This window comes from Lampris incognitus, chromosome 7 (assembly GCF_029633865.1).
Source record: "Lampris incognitus isolate fLamInc1 chromosome 7, fLamInc1.hap2, whole genome shotgun sequence".
In the NCBI taxonomy this organism is placed as follows: domain Eukaryota; kingdom Metazoa; phylum Chordata; class Actinopteri; order Lampriformes; family Lampridae; genus Lampris; species Lampris incognitus.
In genome coordinates this window covers 46,688,004-46,709,516 of record NC_079217.1, presented here as the reverse complement: position 1 = coordinate 46,709,516, position 21,513 = coordinate 46,688,004, and the positions used below count along the sequence as shown (strand labels likewise).

The 21,513-nt window shown below is 41.7% G+C and overlaps 1 protein-coding gene across 1 annotated transcript in view; it reads right to left on the bottom strand.

Annotated features, from left to right (window-relative positions):
- Positions 1-21,513, bottom strand: part of nf1a (neurofibromin 1a) — a 316,227-nt gene that overhangs the window by 30,326 nt on the left and 264,388 nt on the right. Inside the window, exons 40-45 of the mRNA XM_056283131.1 lie at positions 18,132-18,272; positions 10,001-10,280; positions 2,640-2,854; positions 1,946-2,007; positions 1,167-1,308; positions 12-113 (exon numbers count right to left, since the gene is read on the bottom strand). Of these exons, the coding sequence (XP_056139106.1) occupies positions 12-113; positions 1,167-1,308; positions 1,946-2,007; positions 2,640-2,854; positions 10,001-10,280; positions 18,132-18,272 (942 nt within the window). The remainder of the gene's footprint in view (positions 1-11; positions 114-1,166; positions 1,309-1,945; positions 2,008-2,639; positions 2,855-10,000; positions 10,281-18,131; positions 18,273-21,513) is intronic.

Genomic DNA, 21,513 nt, shown 5'->3' with positions numbered 1-21,513 from the left:
AGCTACTTTACCTTGCTCAGTAGAGGCTGCAGCTTGGTCAGCGCAATGACAGTAGCCTCTATCAAAACCTGGCTGTTGTAATTATCTGGCCCCTTTAGACAGCTCTCCAGACCCTGTGGCGGTAGGATGAGGAAACAAGACAAAGAACATATTAAGACAGGAGAGAAATAATCACACAATCTCCATCCATCCACCATCCAAACCGCTTATCCTGCTGTCAGAGCCGTGGGGATGCTGGAGCCTATCTCAGCAGTCACTGGGCGGCAGGCGGAGAGACACCCTGCACAGGCCGCCTGGCCATCACAGGGCCCACACACACACACACACACACACACACACACACACACACACACACACACACACATACATTCACACCTAGGGACAATTTAGTATGGCCGATTCACCTGACCTACACGTTTTTGGACTGTGGGAGGAAACCAGAGCACCCAAAGGAAACCCACGCAGATGCAGGGAGAACATGCAAACTCCACACAGAGGATGACCCCCAAAGTTGGACAACCCCAGGGCTCGAACCCAGGACCTTCTTACTGTGAGGCGACTGCGCTAACCACTGCGCCACCATGCTGTCTCATACGACCTCAATACATTGAAATACCATTTCATTCTGTCGTGATTGTTTTTCTTCCCCTGCCTTGCTCACCTGTTCCCCATTCCCCTGACTGGCTCCCCAGCAGTTATATCGCCCTCGGGTTGCCCTGACTCTTTGTCAGATCGACTTTTGGTAATCGGATGTTTCATGCCTTGCCCTGAGCCTTCCCTGCTGTGTGTATGTACTGTTCCTGTGTTGTAAGTTAGTTTGTGTTATTGAAGCATTGTTCTCGCCATCCCTGTCTCTGCTGTCTGCATTTGGGTCCTCTGCTCCTGCTCCCGGCATGACACTAACTGAACTGTATCTTGTATCTTCTTTAGTTAGTTTTTTCTTACTACAGTGTGAGTGTCTGTAATAGAACCCAATTTCCTCTCGGGGATGAATAAATCATTCTGACTCTGATTAGAAACTTATTTTTTTACTCAGCACAACCTTATAATTAAAGCATGAAACTAAACTGGATACACTATATATGTCCACTGTATGTGTGTATGTGTCAGTGAGGAAAAAGCAAATTTGTGTAGGAGAAAAAGAGCAAAAAGGTGAGCATACTCACCCGATCAATGCTGAGCAGCGGACTGGCTTTGCTGAGGATGCGGATGATCTGCTTAATCTGGCCATGGCTCACCCTCTTACTGATGCAGCCAAACACCACAAGTGCCCTGGGCTGTAGCGAGGGGTTGTACTGGAATGCAAACCTAACCAAGAAGGATTTACAAGTTTATAACAGAAGGGGTTCTGACTCCGTACACATGGATGAGAGAACCTTGTGAGCCAGACTAATCCTGCAAGAGTATCACATTGATGGTTTGTGCAGAACGGGTGTCGCCTCGCTCTCATTGTGTGAGACTTTTAAAAAGGCAGACCATCCTAAAATATGGCCAGTCCGATAGAAGCTTTCGAGACCAATCCAAGGAAAGCTACCTTTGATGAGACACAATACAGGACAACCACAAAAAAAAAAAAAACCTACTGCAGAAGTGGTGAGAATTAGTTGTGTCAATATCATTGAAAAACTGTTGACATGGCAAAGTTCGCAATTTTAAATCATGTTTTGGTTATTATAATGGATGTCACAACGCATTGTACGGTTTATGACTGCCTTTGCTGATTACAACTCTGCTGCACTGCATCCCAACTACATGACTACCTTGGATCATTCCAAGAAGCTGTGATTGGACAATTCACTTCCTACATGGGCCCACCATTTTGAATTTGCTCTCAGCACGCAGGAGGGCAGACCCGGTCTTGGAAAAGATGAACTTGCAGAGAGTTTGGTTTTCTAAGGTTAGGAATTGGGATAGCACATGTATTTTGGTTTAAAGAGGTCCATACTTCTGAGCGAGCTCTGTCCACTGGTCTAGCCACTTGCAGCCCGGGATGTCCCTCATACATGCCTGAGAAAAGGACAGATTGAGGTGACAATTAGGAAACAACTAATGGTTTTACATTAGGTCAAGTCCCCCCCCCCCCGTTTTTTTTCTCCCCAATTGTATCCAGCCAATTACCCGACTCTTCCGAGCCGTCCCTGTCGCAGCTCCACCCCCTCTGCCAATCCGGGGAGGGCCGCAGACTACCACATGCCGCCTCTGATACATGTGGAGTTGCCAGCCGCTTCTTTTCACCTGACAGTGAGGAGTTTCGCCAGGGGGACGTAGCACGTGGGAGGATCACGCTACTCCTCCCAGTTCCCCCTTCCCCCTGAACAGGCGCCCCGATCGACCAGAGGAGGTGCTAGTGCAGCGACCAGGAAACACACCAACATCCGGCTTCCCAACTGCAGACACGGCCAATTGTGTCTGTAGGGACACCCAACCAAGTCGGAGGTAACACGGGGATTTGAACTGGTGATCCCCGTGTTGGTAGGCAATGGAATAGACCGCCACACCACCTGGACGCCCAGGTCATGATATGTTGATAAAAATGTGTGCTTTAGTTATTTGATAGAACAAAAATAAAGAGAACGCAGGAGGAGGAGCAAAATAAAGAGTGTGACTCTGTCTTTGTTTTATGTTTGTGCTGCCTCTACCTCCATGATCTCGAGAAGGGCCTCAGTGACAGTCTCAAGGGAGGACAAGGCAAAGGTCTCCCTCTCGTAGGAGCCCGGGGAGAAGGAGCGGTCACGGTAGCTCGAGCGGAAGGCAATGACAGCAGCTGACTTGACCTTACTGATACCAAACAACAGGTAGAACTTGGGCAGGGAGAACTCAGTCAGGCTCAGGCGTAACACCTGTTTGGTTTCCTCTGGAATAAAATGAAAAGATAGATTTTGAAGAAAAAAAGTTTAAAAACCTGGGTATCTGTAAAAAAAATTAACAAAGAATAACTGCCTTTTGGAAAAATTTAAAGTCAAGCACAACAGTTTGAGGTATCTGCTGAATTAACCCATTTAAGAAAAATGACATGTTTTTTCTGTTTCATTTAAATTTGATGAAATTTTGGTGTCAGTTTAGAATCTGCACATGGCCATGCATCTGAAATTTATCATAACTCTTATGTTTCATATCGGTTTTGTTAGTCATATTTATTTTCCAAAATGCCAAAACAACAAAAAAAATTTTCAAAATTTACTTCACAGTATATTTTCAACCAGAAATACCAGAAGTAGGCACATCAACTCCACATATTTTTGGTGTTTGACTGAACTGCAAAGTACCATTTATTTCATTCAGTTCATTCTAGCCTTTGTGCTAGAGCTTTTTTCTTATTGTCGTTTTTATAGTCTCTACTCAGAAGGGGTTACTTGTAGATTTCCCATATTTTTCTGAATAAATCCATTTATACTCATTTCTTTTTACTCAATTTGGCCAATTTTCACTTGCCTAATTGAATAGGCCAATGTCATGAGAAAGTACCGAAAAATTTTGTCTCATACATGCACACAAAACACAAAATCTATTCAGTGTGAGTTCATTGTCTTTCAATGGAAACTCTTAGTGTAATAACCAAATCCAATTCTTACACATAGTGCATGCATGCACACAACTGATCCTATTCATACTAATGTTAAATAGTAGTTATACATATGCCATCAATTAAAGTAACTGATTAACCCCAAATAAAGTTCAGCTGTCCCTGTAGGATTTTCCTGACATCTTGGTTGCATCAACTGCAAAACCCATGGTCCACAAAGAGCTTACAAAGCATGTACAGAATCTCATTGCTGAAAGGTATCAATCAGGAGAGGGCTGCAAAAGAATTTCCAAGGCATTACATATACCATGGAACACAGTAAAGACAATCATCAACAAGTGGAGAAAATATGGCACAACAGAGACATTACCAAGAACAGGACATCCCTCCAAAATTGATGAGAAGAAAGGGGAAAACTGGTCAGGGAGGCTGCCAAGAGGCCTACAGCAACATTAAAGGAGTTGCAGGAATTTTTTTGCAAGTACTGTTGCCCTCTCATGCACGTGTCCCTGCACAACTATCTCCCATATTCTTCACGTCTGGGCTATGGGGTGGGGTGGGGGGCAAAAAGAAAATTCAAAATGAAAGAGTTTTCATATGAAAAAACAAACAAACAAACAAACAAAACATCCAAGCCTGGCCAAATTTTGCAAAAAGATACATCCAGTCTCCAAAATCCATGTGAAAAAATGTTACGGTCTGATAAGACCAAGGTTGAACTTTTTGGCCATAATTTCAAAAGGTATATTTGGTGCAAAAACACAGCACATCACCAAAACAACAAAAACAACACCATAGCCATGGTGAAGCATGGTGGTGTCAGCATCAGGCATTGGGGCTGCTTTTCTTAAGCCGGAACTGGGGCTTTAGTCAAGGTGGAGGGACTCATGAATGGCTCCAAATACTAGTCAATTTTGGTACAAAACCTTCAGGTGTCTGCTAGAAAGCTGAAGAGGAATTTCACCTTTCAGCATGACAACGAGCCAAAGCATATACCAAAATCAACAAAGGAATGGCTTCATCAAAAGAAGATCAACGTTTTGGAGTGGCCCAGCCAGAGCCCGTACCTGAATCCAATTGAAAATCTGTGGGGTGACCTGAAGAGGGCTGTGCACAGGAGATGGCCAAAAAGTTCAACCTTGGTCTCATCAGACCATCACACATACCTCCACATGGTTTTGGGAGACTGGATGTATCTTTTTGCAAAATTTAGCTGGGCTTGGATTTTTTTACATTTTTTTTTTTGTGAGAAAAGACTTCGTCTTACCACCCTACCTCATAGCCCAGACATATGAAGAATACAGGAGATAGTTGTGTAGGGACATGTACATGTGGGGAGCAACCAGTACTTGGCAGAAGTTCCTGCAGCTCCTTTAATGTTGCCGTAGGCCTCTTGGCAGCCCCCCTGACCAGTGCCCTCCTTGTATTCTCACAGATTTTGTAGGGACGTCCTGTTCTTAGTAATGGCACTGTTGTGCCATATTTCTCCACTTGTTGATTGTCTTCACTGTGTTCCATGGTATATGTAATACTTTGGAAATTCTTCTGTACCCCTTCTCCGGATCGATACCTTTCAACGAGATCCCATTAACGCTTTGTAAGATCTTTGTGGCTTTTGCAGTTGATGCAACCAAGATGTCAGGAAAATCCTACAGGAACAGCTGAACTTTATTTGGGATTAATCAGTCACTTTAGTTGATGGCAAGTGTATACTAATTATATATTTTTTTAAATGTTTATTGGCATTTACAATTTTAGCATATGCAAGTCACATATTGAATAATTTAACACAATAAACCCCTGACCTACCCCCACCCGACATTCCCAGATCCTCAAGGAGAAATACGGATTAAAGAAATAATGAAATTACATACAACTAAATCGAAGACAAAAAAAACAAAACACACAAAACAAAACAAAAAAGGTTCAAGAAAAATAAATAATCAGCATGGTTCATCTATACACAAAAAAATATGGCGGTTTACAGTCTATACTAGTTGGGCTGTTCCTGACTCGAGTCAAGAGGCTTCCCAGTATGTTATACTAGTTCAAGTGTCAAAAGTAAGTCAGAAAAGGCATCCAGACTTTCTTGAACTTGCCCCTGTTACCCCTTATGGTAAATTTTATCTTTTCCAACTTGAGATGAAACATAATATCCCTGATCCATGACATGGGATAGGGGTCTTGCGCTCTTCCAATTTAAGAGTATTAGGTGAAGATCTAGTAATGTAGTAAAGGCTACCAATTTATACATGTTAGATGGCCAGTCACAGTCTTCCAGTCTCACACCAAGTATGGCAATTAAGGGATGCGGATCAGCAGTTGTACTAAAAATTTCACTTAAGGATTTAAACATTGCTGACCAAAATGTATGCAGATCAGGGCATGTCCAGAACATATGCAAAAAGGCAGCTGGTGCATGTTTACATCTGTCACAAGTGGGGTCAATGTTGGGGTAAATTTTGGTCAATTTAGCTTTGGTAAGGTGGACACGGTGAACAATCTTAAACTGAATGAGCCCAAATCTACTGCATGAAGAGGAAGAGTATACCTGATCCAAAACTGTACCCCACAGATCATCAGGGAGAGGAGTACCAAGACCCTGCTCCCAGAGGTTTCTAAGCAGCCATTGGCTGAGGATTTATAGTGGCTAGTTTATTATAGATCCTTGTGATGGCGCCTTTGAGACTAGCCTCTGTGGCTAAAAGTCTATCAATTGATGTTGTCAGCGGTATCTTAGGGAAAGGATGGAAATCCTTCTGAACAAAATGCCTAATCTGTAAATAGCGGTAGAAGTGGGAGTGGGGTAGGTTAAAATTCTCTATCAATTGATTGAATGAAGCAAATATCCCATCAAAATATAAATCCTTTATAAATACAATTCCATTCCCACAACATGCTCGAAAAGCCATATCTAACTTGGCAGAGGTAAAGAGGTGGTTTGACATTATGGGTGTCATTAAGGAGGATTTTTGCAGACAGAATGTTTTCCTAACTTGAGTCCATATTCTGATTGTAGAGCTGTAACTGGATTTTTGTGTGGTGTGCCAATTACCATGGTAGTGGGGAAGTGACTAAGGAATGAATAGGAAGATCATGGGATTTTGTCTTTGCCCACGCAGGTGTGTGTTCAAGCGAGGTGCTTTGAACATGCATGACAACCTTCTGGATATTACTAGCCCAATAGTAGTAAAGAAGATTGGACATAGCCATCCCTCCCAGTGCTTTGGGACATTGTAGGAAGTCCTTACGTATCCAGGGCTGTCTGTCATCCCAGTTGAAGTTAGAGAACTTCCTGTCAAGAAAGCTAAACTGTTTTTTTTCGAATGAATATAGGAATGTTCTGAAAAAAATAAAGGAACTTAGGGATAATATTAATTTTAAGCAAGCTAATGCACCCAGCCATTGATAATGGTAATGTGCGTCAGCGCACCATATCTTGTTTGCATTTGTCAATTAAAGGGGAGAAGTTTAGTTTGTGAAAAAGCTGAAAGGAGCGAGGAACTTTAACCCCTAAATATTTGAAATTTGAGGTTACTCTCCCGAAGGGGAACATAGAGGCAGGGATACCAACAACCATAGGGTTCAAAGGGAGAACTTTGCTTTTTTGCAGGTTCAACTTGTATCTGAAGAGATCCCCCAAGTTGTTCCAGCTTAGATAGGATAGAGGGAACAGACAGTGCAGGGTTGGTGATATATAAGAGAAGGTCATCACTGTACAATGACACCTTGTGCACCCTTCCACCTCGGGTTATCCCTTTAAAGGAGCCACACTGTCGTGAGGAAGCTGCGAGTGGCTCGATCACTAAATCAAAAAGCCACGGGGAGAGTGGACAATCCTGTCTTGTTCCCCTATACAGCATGAAATATCTTGATTGTACATCGTTAGTTCCAGCAATTGCTAAGGGGTTGTTATATACTAATTTAACCCAAGAAATAAAGTTGGGTCCAAAGCTGAATCTTGAAAGTGCGTCGAAAAGGAAACCCCATTTCACTAGACCAAAAGCTTTATCTGCGTCTAAGGTAACTACAAGTTCAGGTGAAGCAGATTTCGACTGGGTGTATATTATATCAAAAAGCCTACGAGTATTATCGAAGGATTGCCTACCCTGAATAAATCCTGATCGATCAGGTGAAATAAGGGCTGGGAGAACCCCTTCAAGGCGCTTGGCTAAACATTTCGCAAGAATTTTAAAATTCACATTAAGGAGACTGATTGGATGATAGGATTCACAGCGCAGAGTTTTTCTGGGGATGGGACATATTAAGGCTTGCCTTAATATAGGAGTTGATTATACAGTAATGGGGAGAGTTCATTTGAGAACTACTTAAAAAATTCCACTGGGAACCCGTCTGGCCCAGGTGTTTTCCCCGGCTGCATACACTTGATGGCTTCCCGAACCTCTTCCACTGTCAAACTGCTATCAAGGTTGGACTTCTCTGCATCTCTAAGTGTAGGTAAATGCAATCCTTGAGAAAAGGAATCTGCCTCATCGGGACCGTTATTACACCCGAATATATATAGTTTACCATAATACTCAGCAAATGTATCATTAATTTGTTTATGGTCTGTAACCGTGGAACCTGAAGTGGTCTATATTTGTGTAATTTGACACAACACGTATGCCTGGCATGCCTGGTGAGCCAAGAGTCTGTCTGTTTTGTCCTCAAATTCATAGGTAGTGTATTTAGCCCTTGAAAGAAGATGTTGAGCCTTAGTTGTTGAAGCTAAGTCAAATTCTGTCTGAAGATGGATCCTCTTTTGGTAAAGTTCTGGGGTAGATGAAGTGGCATATTGTGCATCCAATTGGGCTATGTTATCACTGAGGTCCTTTAGTTTGGAAATGTTTTGTTTTTTATTATTATTATGTGAGGTGAAATTAATAATTTGGCCATGCAGGTAGACTTTCAGAGTTTCCCAGAGAGTTCCATGCGAGATATCTGGTGTTGCATTTGTTTCAATAAAAAAAAAATTAATCTGGATGCTCAAGTACCTAATAAATTTAGAGTCTGAGAGTAGAAGAGTTCAGGCGCCATGCACAGCATGACATGGGTTGTTCACGGAAAGACAATTTAAAGGAAATGGGGGCATGATCAGAAATGACAATACTATGATACTTATGATACTTAATGTGGTCAGTGATGGGTAGCAGGGGAATTCCTCCCAACCACATTTATCTGTCTGCAATGTTGACTCTTAGAAAACTGTTTTCACTCTCAGGCTTTTTTAATTTTTGACCTATCGATGGCAGGTTAAATACCATATATGTGTACCTTCCCAATCATATTTCACAATGTTTGCTACAGACACTGTAGTCTCCAGTACTACGTGGAACAGTACTGTAGCATAGTGGTTAGCACTACTGCCTTGCATGTTGAAAGTTCTGAGTTGGAATCATCGTTACTTGCTCTATATGAGTGTCTACAACTTGCCTGCAATGTTTTTCTTCCCATTCTTTCAAACTTTGGCATTTAACTGTTCCCAGACTTTAAAATAGGAACTCCATTCATACTTTAAACACTGCAGCTACTTAGCCTGGCTGTACTTGTAATCAACTTTGATTTTTTTTTCAATACTTCTTGAAATATGAGTCTTTTCCCATAGACAGGACTAGTGGTGTGTTCAGTTTGGCTAGAGTGAAGCTAGAATTAAACATTTCAGGTGTTTCAAGTCTGCTTGCAGATAGCCTACACATTTTCCACAGGAAATGTGCTTTCTGAAGAGAAGAAACAGGCATGCACACTCAGCCTCCACCGCAGTGTATCCCATTGCTCAAGTGTAATGGGGTAGATTTTACATAAGGAAAAATGTCTAAAATGTATATAATTTTCAAGGCACGTTTGACAATTTCATTAAAAACAGAATATTGAGGAAAAGCCATGGACACCTACAATAAAATAACATTCTAGAGCAGTGTTTCTCAACCCAATCCTCAAGGAACCCCTATCCTGTAGATTTTCATTGTAACCCTGCATAGGTAGCCCTGCTTGTACTTACTCGACCAATCATCTCGCAGCACTTAATTATGCAAGGTGTGCAACATCTGACAAAATTCATTGCTGATTGGTTGAATAACTACAAACAGGTACCTATTCAGGGTTGCAAAGCAAATATGCAGGATAGGGGTTCCTTGAGGACTGGGTTGAGAAACACTGTTCTAGAGTGTTGAAGAAATGATACTTTAAAATCTCACTGTCTACTGCGATGGGTTCTTTTCAGAGTTAATGAGTTAATTCCGGGGGGAAAATCATGCTAGTCATCAATTCAAATTTGAGTATTTTAAATTTGATAGAAACTCATTTAGCTATACCTAGTTTTGACCATGCATTGAGGTTAGTTAACAAAACAAATTCTACTCTATATTTTTGTCATAAATAATACAACACAGATCAAGTGGCAAATATAGTGTATGAACCCAAGACTTTGGTCCAAATAAATCACTTAAAATAGCCGAAACATTGTTTGAGGCTCCTCACCACTGAAGTTCAGCTGGGAGCAGGTGCAGAGGGAGTGAATGATGTTGATGACCAAACCGTGCGTGGAGGCTCGGAGAGACAGAGGGCCGGTGGCCACCAGTAGTGTTACAACATGGAAAAGATAAGGTAGATGGGCTGCAACATCTAACGAGTTGTTGAAGGACAGCATTAGCATGTAGCGAGCCAAGATGGCGATATCATCCCACATCAGGTGCTGCTCCAGTGTTGGCGTGGGTGACAGGCATGTCTTGTCAATGATCTTGCACATCCGACTAATGACCTGGCACAAAGCAAAAGGAGAGACATATTGATCAAAGGCATATTTCTTTACGCTGATCACAAAGAACTAGGAGGTTGTGCAGACTGTGGTGATATGGGAGGAATTCTGCATCACAATTAACAAATTATCGTATGTAATGCACAGCTGCAAAACGATCGAAGCCGGCATAGTTACGTCACAACCGAAACCAGCGATTGGGTTCTTCTGCAAATTGCCATGACCATTGATTAGCATTAAAATGGCCACGTGCAGAGGTGCTATAGAACCCAATGTTAAAACTATGTTATACAAATACAATTTCAAGAGTAGGATTAATCACAGTCACAGCTGGAAATCATCTCAGTAGCTACAATAAAACATTTCCCATGGCTGAGCTGTTTTCCTACCATTGTTTTATGAATGAAATTCAATAAGCAGAGCAGCCATTCACCTTCATTCATTTTATATCATGAAAACCACGACGGTGAAACAGATCTGAAGTCTTTTCATAAGGACTTTGAAATTATGATCACTTGATCGTTGTCATTTCATGTCAGATGTGGTCACTTTCATGCGAGGGTCCACCTAGGAGGCTGCACATCCACAGACTGACAGGCAAAACGTTTTTATTATGATTTTTTAGCTTGAGCACTGCATATAAAACACTTGTTTTTTCCATATTTCCTGTTCAATCGACTTGGGTGCTGCGCAAAAGTCTTATAATGGCAGGAAAAAAACAGGTTTTTCTGTGTGTGTGTGTGTGTGTGTGTGCATTTCCCTTCTCCCAGTAGGTGAAAAAAGGGGTTGGTTTGTCACCAAGTTCAAACCTTGGAAAAGGGGAAATACGTACACCTGGCGGAGGTCTGCACTCTGAGTGCATTCCTCTAGTTTAACATGTGCTCACAACACACTCTTCTGTATAGTTTCATTCTTACAAGGCTTTTAATTAATGTATGGGTGCTCTGTACAGAAGCGTGGTGGTATGAGCTACATCCTGAAATTCTAGGTTCATGGTGAAGGACTTGTTTGGTAGTATGTTAGCATGTTTTCCCCCCTGCATCAACATTACTGATTTTTCAGCAGGAAATCTCAAAATAATGAAATTTTACATGAAATTACAAGATTTACATAAAAAAGAATATCAATGCATGGCAATTATTTTATTTTTGCTGTTAGCTGTAAAGCGTATCGGTGTGTTCAAAACATCTGAAAACAAGTACAGCACATGAATATGATAATTTATCACTTCACATTCACTTATTACTACATTTACAGTAATAAATTGTAAAATTAATCTGCTGTATATGCTTTTAAATTCTTTTTGATATGCACTTTAAGGATCCAGCAACCAGGCGAGAAATATACACCTGAGTACAGCATGTTGATAGTTTAAAACATTAAAATTCAACTTCAGTAGAGTAACTTGTCTATGCTGAGAACGCTGCTAAGATGTAAATAAAACCTTTTTGTGAGAAATAAACTGTTGCTCCAAACTTTTCTTTTCCATTTTGTAATGTTAATCTATTTCAGTTTCATACAAAATTCAATGTTGTTGAATTCATTGCTGTATTTTGAAATTTACTGCTGGAAAAAAAAAAACCCAGTCATTTTGATCTGGAAAAAAACCGAACACGTGAGCTTCAACATTGTAGGTAATTTGTTAATCACTACACTATGAGGATATTGCCTATGTGTGAAACGGCACATTAATTAGAACCAGTGACCATGTGATTACACATAAAATGCTAGATTGTGTTGTGACTACACATTAAATAAATGCCTAACGACAATAAAGTGGGAGTGATGTGTAACATTTTACAATTCTTCTGCAGCCCCACACATCTCTGTGTCCCTCTTGTCGCCATGGCCATACATTCCTACAGATCCTCTGCCACATAGTACACTCCATGATCCAGTCCATACATCTACTCCAAAACTATCCCTCCCACCCCGCCACAGCACGTGTGACAAATGAAGGATATAAATGCAAGCTGATCTACATGTGTATCTCATCTCATCTCACGTCATCATTAGCCGCTTTTCCAGGGTTGGGTCACGGTGGCAGCAAGCGAAGTAGGGGACTCCAGACGTCCCTCTCTCCAGCAGCACCATCCAGCTCTTCCTGGAGGATCCCAAGGCGTTCCCAGGCCAGACTGGACATGTAGTCCCTCCAGCGAGTTCTGGGTCTACCCTGGGGTCTCCTCCCAGTTGGACGTGCCCGGAAAATCTCCAAAGGAAGGCGCCCAGGAGGCATCCTAATCAGATGCCCGAACCACCTCAATTGGCTCCTTTGGATGCGAAGGAGCAGCGGCTCTACTTCGAGCTCCCTCTGGATGTCCAAGCTCCTCACCCTATCTTTAAGGCTGAGCCCAGACACCCTACGGAGGAAACTCATTTCAGCCACTTGTAGCCGCGATCTCACCCTTTCGGTCACTACCCAAAGCTCATGACCATAGGTGAGGGTTGGAACGAAGATTAACTGGTAAATTGAAAGCTTTGCCTTCCGGCTCAGCTCCCTCTTCACCAAAATGGTCTCATACAATGTCTGCATTACTGCTGATGCTGCACCAATCCGACTGTCAATCTCACACTCCACCCTACCCTCACTCGTGAACAAGACCCCGATATACTTGAACTCCTTCACTTGAGGCAACAACTCATCCCCAACCCGGAGGGAGCAATCCACCATTTTCTGGTAGAGAACCATGGCCTCAGACTTGGAGGTGCTGACTCTCATTCCAGCCATTTCACACTCAGCTGCAAACCGCCCCAGTGCGTGCTGGCAGTCACGTTCTGATGAAGCCAACAAAACCACATTATCTGCGATGAGCAGAGATGCAATTCTGAGGTTCCCAAAATGGACACACGCCTCCACTTGGCTGCGCCTTGACATCCTTTCTATGAATATCATAAACAGAATTGGAGACAAGGGACAACCTTGGCGGAGTCTGACACTCACCAGAAACGTGTTTGTGCCAAGAATATGGATACAGCTCTCACTTTGGTTATACAAGGACCAGATGGGTCCCACAGTACCACCACAGAGTGCCCCGGGGTACACGGTTGTAAGCCTTCTCCAAGTCCACAAACACATGTAGACTGACTGGTCAAACTACCATGCCTCCCTCAGCACTTCCGCAAGGGTAAAGAGTTGGTCCGTTGTTCTACGGCCAGGACCGAATCCGCATTGTTCCTCCTGGATCCGAGGTTCGACAATCGGTTGGATCCTCCTTTCCAGCACTCTAGAGTAGACTTTCCCAGGGAGGCCGAGTAGTGTGATGCCCTGATAATTGGAGCACACCCTCTGGTCCTCTTTTTTTAAACATGGGAACCACCAGATTTGTGGAATGTAATATTTGTTTGTAGATGACAGATATATTTTTGTTTCTGTTTATTTTGCATTTAACAATCTCAATAACACTTTGTGGATTGTAGTATTTATCCTTTCCCATTTCTATTTATTTTATTATACATATTTATCAATTGGGCTCCAGCATCCCCACGATCCTGAGAGCAGGATAAGCAGTTTGGATAATGGATGGATGGAATTTCTCCCATATGGTGGTCAGTAAACAAAACACTATTTGGTCAATGTTCAAACTTTGAGTGACAGATCAACTGTGTCTAGTTAGCTAAATTGTTAAAGCCTACTATTATTATTATTATTATCATAATTCTCTGCAGCATCTTAACAGCATTATCCTCTTATGCCAACTAAATTCATGTCTTTGACTTGCCGAACAAAACTGGCCAATATGAAGTTTTGAGTACACTTTTTCATGCTCACTCACATTTTGATTTTTTGATAATCAATTAATACAAGGGACAACCAATTTTACTGGGTAAGATGGCAAAAAAATTCAAGTGCCTCAAGCCTTGATTTACAAAGAGGCCAAAAGTAGCAGACAAGGGCCCATTGTGCTCAAGAGGCCAGCAGGCCATGACGTCAACTGTGACTGGCACCTGTCACCCAGTGCTGGCCTTAAACACAACATCCATGTAAGGATGGATGTTTTGTAAAGTTTTATAGCAAACATAAGGAAATTATTGTACAAAAATCTAATCGATTCTGATCTAATCTAACACTGTTAAAATGCCAAAATATCGCTGAGGAGATTTATAATTTAGCTCAAATCCCAACTCTGTCCAGCTGTTCCTTGGCAAAACATCTTCACAATGACTCCCATTCACTGCAATGCTTTACTTTGTCTTCCATAGAAGGAGTACGGGCCTGACTTTTGTGTTGTGTCTGAGCTGTCTGTTGCATTTGGCTCATTAGAAGGGGGCACTGGGTTAAGGAATACACAGATAGTTAATGGAGATTAAGTGGAAATCTTGTCACGTTGGATTATATAAGTGAAGGAAAAGGCAGAAACATCCTGTTCCAGATGTGGATAAACTTCCTGAGCTGGTAAATATCTAGTTTACGTTGCATGGTTATTTAACCTTTTCACAACAATAACCCCATTTTAATGAAGGTCTATTAAAACATTTTTTTTCCTTTAAAACTATTAATTCTATTATTATAATTATAGAAAACATGTTTTAATGCTTTCAGAATCCTTTTAGAATCAGAATCCTTTTATTGGTCAAATGTATTTGAATTTACACAGAATTTAGCTTTGTGGTTGCTTGTGTACTTGTTAAAGACATAACAAAAATATCAAAACACAATATAAGGCAATAAAGACAGTTGATAAAAATGAGAAACTGTATATAAATATATAAGGTGCACACACACACACACATATATATATAGATATGTATAGATCTATACATAGATAGATAGATAGATAGATAGATAGATAGATAGATAGATAGATAGATAGATGGACAGATAGATGGACAGATAGATAGATAGATAGATAGATAGATAGATAGATAGATAGATAGATAGATAGATAGATAGATAGATAGATAGATATAATGTATGTCAGACCACAGTTGTATTAAATACAACTGTGGTCTGATTTTTGAAAATTTGCTTAAATGTAAGATTTAGATAAAACTGTAATTCAATATAAATGTAGTTTGTCAAATATTTTTCTTGAAAGCAAAATGCTTTCTTGAGATGACTGCAGTACAGACACAAATGATGCTCTTCACTGACATGGTGCTCCTGACCATAGTGCCTTGGATAAAGGACAGTTTTGTTTTTGCTCTCCATTTGTGTCAGATGAATAGCTTCTTCAGTTGGGCTTTATTTCATTTATTTAGTTTATTTGGACTGAAGTGCTGCCTGTCAAATACAGTGTCAGGAAGGACTTTTCACCACACAGTGGTAGCACTCAAAGTCTTCTGCACTGAAAAATACCTCACGCCAAAGCAATGATGGGTACCTTCTTTTGCAATAATTATATCAAATATCCGTTTTAGAGAGATTTTGTGCATGGCTTCAAGATTACAAATTACACCCGTCTTTTCATTTTGTTTTATCATCATCATCATCATCATCATTATGATTATTATCATCATCATCACATTATTATTATCACATTATTATCATTATTATTATTATCATCACATTATTATCAATATTATTATTATTATTATTATTCCATCCATTATCTGTGCTGCTTATCCTGCTCTCAGGGTCGCGGGGATGCTGGAGCCTATTCCAGCAGTCATTGGGCGGAAGGTGGGGAGACACCCTGGACAGGCCACCAGACCATCACAGGGCTATTATTTATTATCACATTATCATTATTACGATTATTATTATGGCCCTGTGATGGCCTGGCAGCCTGTCCAGGGTGTCTCTCCGCCTGCCACCCAGTGACTGCTGGGATAGAATCCAGCATCCCGCGACCCCGATTGGGATAAACGGCTTGGATAATGGATGAAAGGATGGATGTAATTCATCACAATATTTAGTGAAAGAAAACAAAGAGCAAAACAACTACAGGCTTAAAGTAAGAAAAGTTTAAAGAGCTACCAAGTAGTTGGTTTGGGTGAAGTGCCGCCTCTTGACATTTTCAAATATGTGTCGGGTGTGCGCCCCTACATCAGCGGTTGTGTTCACTTATGCTTATGTTCACCAAATACGTACAGTGAAGGTACATGAAGCTAAGCATCCTTTGGGAAGGAATAGGAACATTTAATCACTGCTCTGCAGCCAAACACCATACATTCCCATAACACTGGTTGTGGATCGAACAGTGGTTGTTGGTAATATCTGTATTCGGTTCTAGTTTTGGTATTGGGAGCAGTTTATAACGCTGTCTGTTCCTATTTGGAACATTAGAATATTTACCATTTTTTATTTTTTTAGGGTGTTGTTCCTTATTCGATGAGAGGGTCTAAGGGACAGGATGTTGTGTTGCTGTGAAGCCCCCTGAGGTGAATTTGTGATAATGGGCTATACAAATAAAATTGACTTACACTTTCTGGTACTATTTATTCACAGGTCTGTACTTACACTGCCTAAACAGAAAACACAATAAGTCTTTAGATGTCCTTTGTAAATTGAAATTGTTAATTACATAGTTTAGAGTAAGAAACAAGTTCAGGACAGAAAAAGAGAATGGGTGGCCTGGGGCCTAAGGACTTAAATGTTTACCTCGGGATTTCTAAAAACAGAAGGAGGGGGGGGCTCGGAGTGAGGACTACAGAATGGGAATGGAAAGGAGTTGGGTGGTTGTAGAACAAATACCGTCGATCACACTGTTTTCAGTGCAACTACATTATTACGCTGTGATAATGACAGAGGCGGAAATTAAGTATATTTCCTAAACTGAGTGAGAGCTCCATGATGAGAAAAATACGCAACATTTTGCGACCCAGGAGGACATTGGGAGAGGAGAGTGAAAATCAGGAGGAAAACCCCCCGGTCTTACTTTCAGGAAATGAGAGCCAATGGTGCTGCAAGGGTAGAAATAGAACAAGCAAACAAGCACAATAATCGATGAACACAGTAAAACATTATTCAAAGAGCTGTTCAAGTTAAATTACTTTATCAGCACATCCCTCTTATGGAATGGTGAGGAGGCCAATTCTTCCCAAATAAACTTTATAATGATATGCTAAAAGGTGTATCAACTTACTAATGAGTGAACCCAAACCAATGGCACAAAGTAGCATCCCACCCCCTTTTCTCTCCAGTTGTACTTGTCAAATACCCCTCTCTTGGAGCCGTCTCGGTCTCTGCTCCACCCCCTCTGCTGATCCGGGGGGAGTTGCAGGCTACCACGTTTCCTTCAATACATGTGGAGTCGCCAGCCACTTCTTTTCACCTGACAGTGAGGAGTTTCGCCAGGGGGATGTAGCGCGTGGGAGGATCATGCTATTTCCCCCCAGTTCCTCCTCCCCCCAAACACGTGCCCCGACCGACCAGAGGAGGTCGCTGCTAGTGCAGCGACCAGGACACATACCCACATCTGGCTTCCAACATGCAGACATGGCCAATTGTGTCTGTAGGGACGCCCGACCAAGCCGAAGGTAACGTGGGGATTTGAACCGGCGATCCCCGTGCTGGCAGGGAATGGAACAGATCGCTACACTACCCAAATGTCCCATGTTTAGACTTTATTGTGCATGGACAACACACACACAAACAAGTAGCCACTCCGCCCAACCTCCCAACAAGTGTAACCCCACCACCATTACCACCACTTTGGAAGCAAAAGTACACACCGCGGGAATCGTTTTGTATATCTCACGTGATGAACAGCACTTGTGCTTGGTTGTGTTCCATGAACAATTTGTCAAATATATTAAATATGCATTTTTGAAATAAAACCAATACATAAAGGATCTGTAGATCGATGAAAAAAAATGTTTTGTTGTAGGAAAGCAGTATTTGACTAAAGCGGGCCTTTAAATCATTAATTTCATGTAGTCCTTTATAAACTCATTGTGCAGAATAAATCTCACCTTGCTGGAAACCAGTTTAACATTCCCTGAAGCCAAAGCAACTGCAGTATCAGCCATGACCTCCGCTTTGATGGATCCCAAGCCTCCTGTGGCGCTGGTCTTAATAAAGCTGTCCAGCACCACATCCAAAAGGTCTGTTATCTAGGAGGAGATTGTAAAGTACAAAGGTCAAACTCATCCCAGTTATATGTCTACTATCATGCAGCTAAATAAAGACCAACAGTTGTCAGAAATAGACTATTAAATTGGTGCAGCAGACTAGTTCAAATTAGCCTCTATAATAAAAAACATTGCCCACTGACAGGAAATCACAGCACAGTCATCTGCGTATCAGCCAGAAACAATATAAATAATGGGTAATTTTACAAATGTGCAAAAAATGATACCACCATCACCATCTCAATACCCTCACAATGAAACCTAAAATGTGTACTGAATACAAAAGGGAAGTTTTCAATCTGGCAACAAGGAAATATCTGAGATGAGATATTGTCCAATCACTCATCGAACCCAAAATAGTACAATAAATAGTTCCAATTGGACCCTATGGAGTACAGTAAGGTTCAATGTTATAAGATTCTAAAAAAAGTTATGCAAACAAGGAATCAGACTTGGTGGTAAATGTTGACGTAAGGTAGTTTTGGCCTATATATTGAAGTGATTAATGCAATTCAGTTGTGGGAATTAAACCTGACAGGGCTATCATGGATTAGCTACTAATGGCAGCAATATTTTTTGGGGGGGGATTTTTTTCCCCCTTTTTCTCCCCAATTGTACTTGGCCAATTATCCCACTCTTCCAAGCCATCCCGGTCACTGCTCCACCCCCTCTGCCAATCCGGGGAGGGCTGCAGACTATCACATGCCTCCTCCGATACATGTGGAGCCGCCAGCCGCTTCTTTTCACCTGACAGTGAGGAGTTTCACTAGGGGGACGTAGCGCGTGGGAGGATCACGCTATTCTCCCCAGTCCCCCCCCCCAAACAGGTGCCCCGACTGACTAGAGGAGGCGCTAGCGCGGCAACCAGGACGCATACCCACATCTGGCTTCCCACCCGCAGACACGGCCAATTGTGCCTGTATTGACGCCCGACCAAGCCGGAGGTAACGGAATAGACTGCTACACCACCCAGATGCCCCCAGTGGCAGCAATATTAAAAAGAACGGTTCAGCATGCTGGTTATACCCACTTAAGATGTAAGAAGATGTTTGTGAGGAACCCCTTTTAGACTGTCCAGTGGGCCCAAGGACCACAGCCCCTGCCTGGAGCTGCGGCTGAGGAGGAAGCACCGAAGGTGGTCTGACAGGATGTGGAAGTGGGGCAGGCTAAGCTAACTGCTAGCCCATGCAGACTGGCAGTTCTGACAGTCATCCTGGCTGGCATTCATTCCCTTGGACAGTGTTTTTTTTTTTAGTTTGAATATGTTTTAGTTTGGATATATGTTTTAGTTTGGATATGTGTGTTCTTGAAGTTCTTGTAGTTTTTGGGTGTGTTTTCATCTTTTTGTTGTACTGCTGTGGGCTGGGGGAAACGATGAAATGACAGTGTTCCTGATTCCTGAACCCATGAGCTGCATGTTGTTGATTTTGGGAAGTGAGAAATCTCCCAACAAAACGTCATCAAAAATGTCGATGTCTGTCGACTAGCTAGAGAGATAGATAATTTGTAATTAAGGAGGACATTCTTTCCACAGTAGGTACATACATAGCACAACGATTAACACATACAGAATTATACAAAATACAGGATTTACAGGCACACTTAATTACAGGAGTCACACAACATAGACAAAGACACAGTTTGACATGCTAAACACCACAGACTAGTTTTCTTGTAACTCAAGAGGCGTTTACTTATTTAAAGCTCATATGGCTGTAGGAACAAAGCTCTGGCCTTTCTGCACATAGGTAATCTATACCTGCATCCAGAAGGAAAGGGGAGTGGGTGGTCTGGTTCATGTGTGATTGTGAGTGCTTTGCGGATCAGGGATGATGTAACACAAACAGATAAACTGGGGGTGGGAATACCAATGTGTTTGCTGGCTAAATGGGTTATCATTTAAGAGTTTATTCTTATAGATGACTGTCAGTATATGAAAAAAGATGACACCACACAGAAAAAGTGGCTCAATAATGCTATGGTACAGCAAAAGAAGATGGGGTTGGACAGACAGGTGATTTAGGTTAAGGATGGCTGAAAGTCTCTGTTGACAACACTTGTAAATGTCCATGGTATGCTGACTGAAGCTGAGGTTACTGACCAGTGTAATTCCAAGGGATCTGAAAGACTCCACCATCTCTACCTTCTCTCCTTTGATGGTGAGACTGGGGGGATGGACCAGTGATATTTTTGGGGGTGGGGGGCGGGGGCTAAAGAGCAGTTCCTTAGTTTTTAAGGAGTTAAGGTTGAGAAATGTATAGTCGCACCATGTGCTAAAATGGGATATGGAATGTTGATAGGCAGAGAGGAAGTCATTGTTGTTATTGAGCGGTGTGAGGATGGCTATGTCATCTGCATATCTGAAGGAGAGGGTAGTGGTGGATGGACTTTGACAGCTGTTTGTATAGAGAAATGGACTGAGTATGAACCCCTGTGGGGTGCCGGTATTGAGAATAATGGTGGGTGAGAGTGAATTGTCAGCCCTTACTGCTTGTTGTCTGTTGGAGAGGAAGTTATGGATCCAGTGGATTAGTGGTGATGGAACTTGGAGGTGCTGTAGTTTCTTGATTACCTGTTGTCACTGGTTTGTGTTAAAGGCGGTGCTAAAAACAATGAAAACAAGTCTGGCATAGTTTCCGGGGGTGTCCTGGTGTTGCAGCAGACAGTGCAGGAGAGAGGCCACGGCATAATCTGTGCCTCTCCTTTGCTATATGCAAATTGGAGGAGATCCAAGAATGGTAAAACTATGTGGTTGTAATTACGAAGACAAGCAAAACAAGCACAATCTATTCATTAGCATTATACAACAGCAATATGCTGTAGATTTAGAACTGACTGGGCCCATTAGAGCTAGCGATGCCAAAAAGAGCTAAAGGTCTATACAACCTGGAAAAAAACAAAAAATCTGGCCATTGCAAAAGTGCAAAATCAATTCTTTGAATGGTCAACTTTTAATTGAAGTCCCTTTTTACTGATTACTTTTTTCGTGATCACGCATGTTGTGAATGTCATTCTTGAACTCTCATGCATGGGACATGCACGTAGGAGCTCAACTTCTGGTATAATTTGGACACACAGCGATAACTGGAATCTGGCACTCTGATAGGTGTGTGTTTTTTTTTTATTATTACTTTGTTCTATTTTCTCTACTGATGAAACAGGAAGCTTGCAAACTAATGTTAATTAAGATTGCCATTGTTAATTAAGTTAGAAAAATGTAACA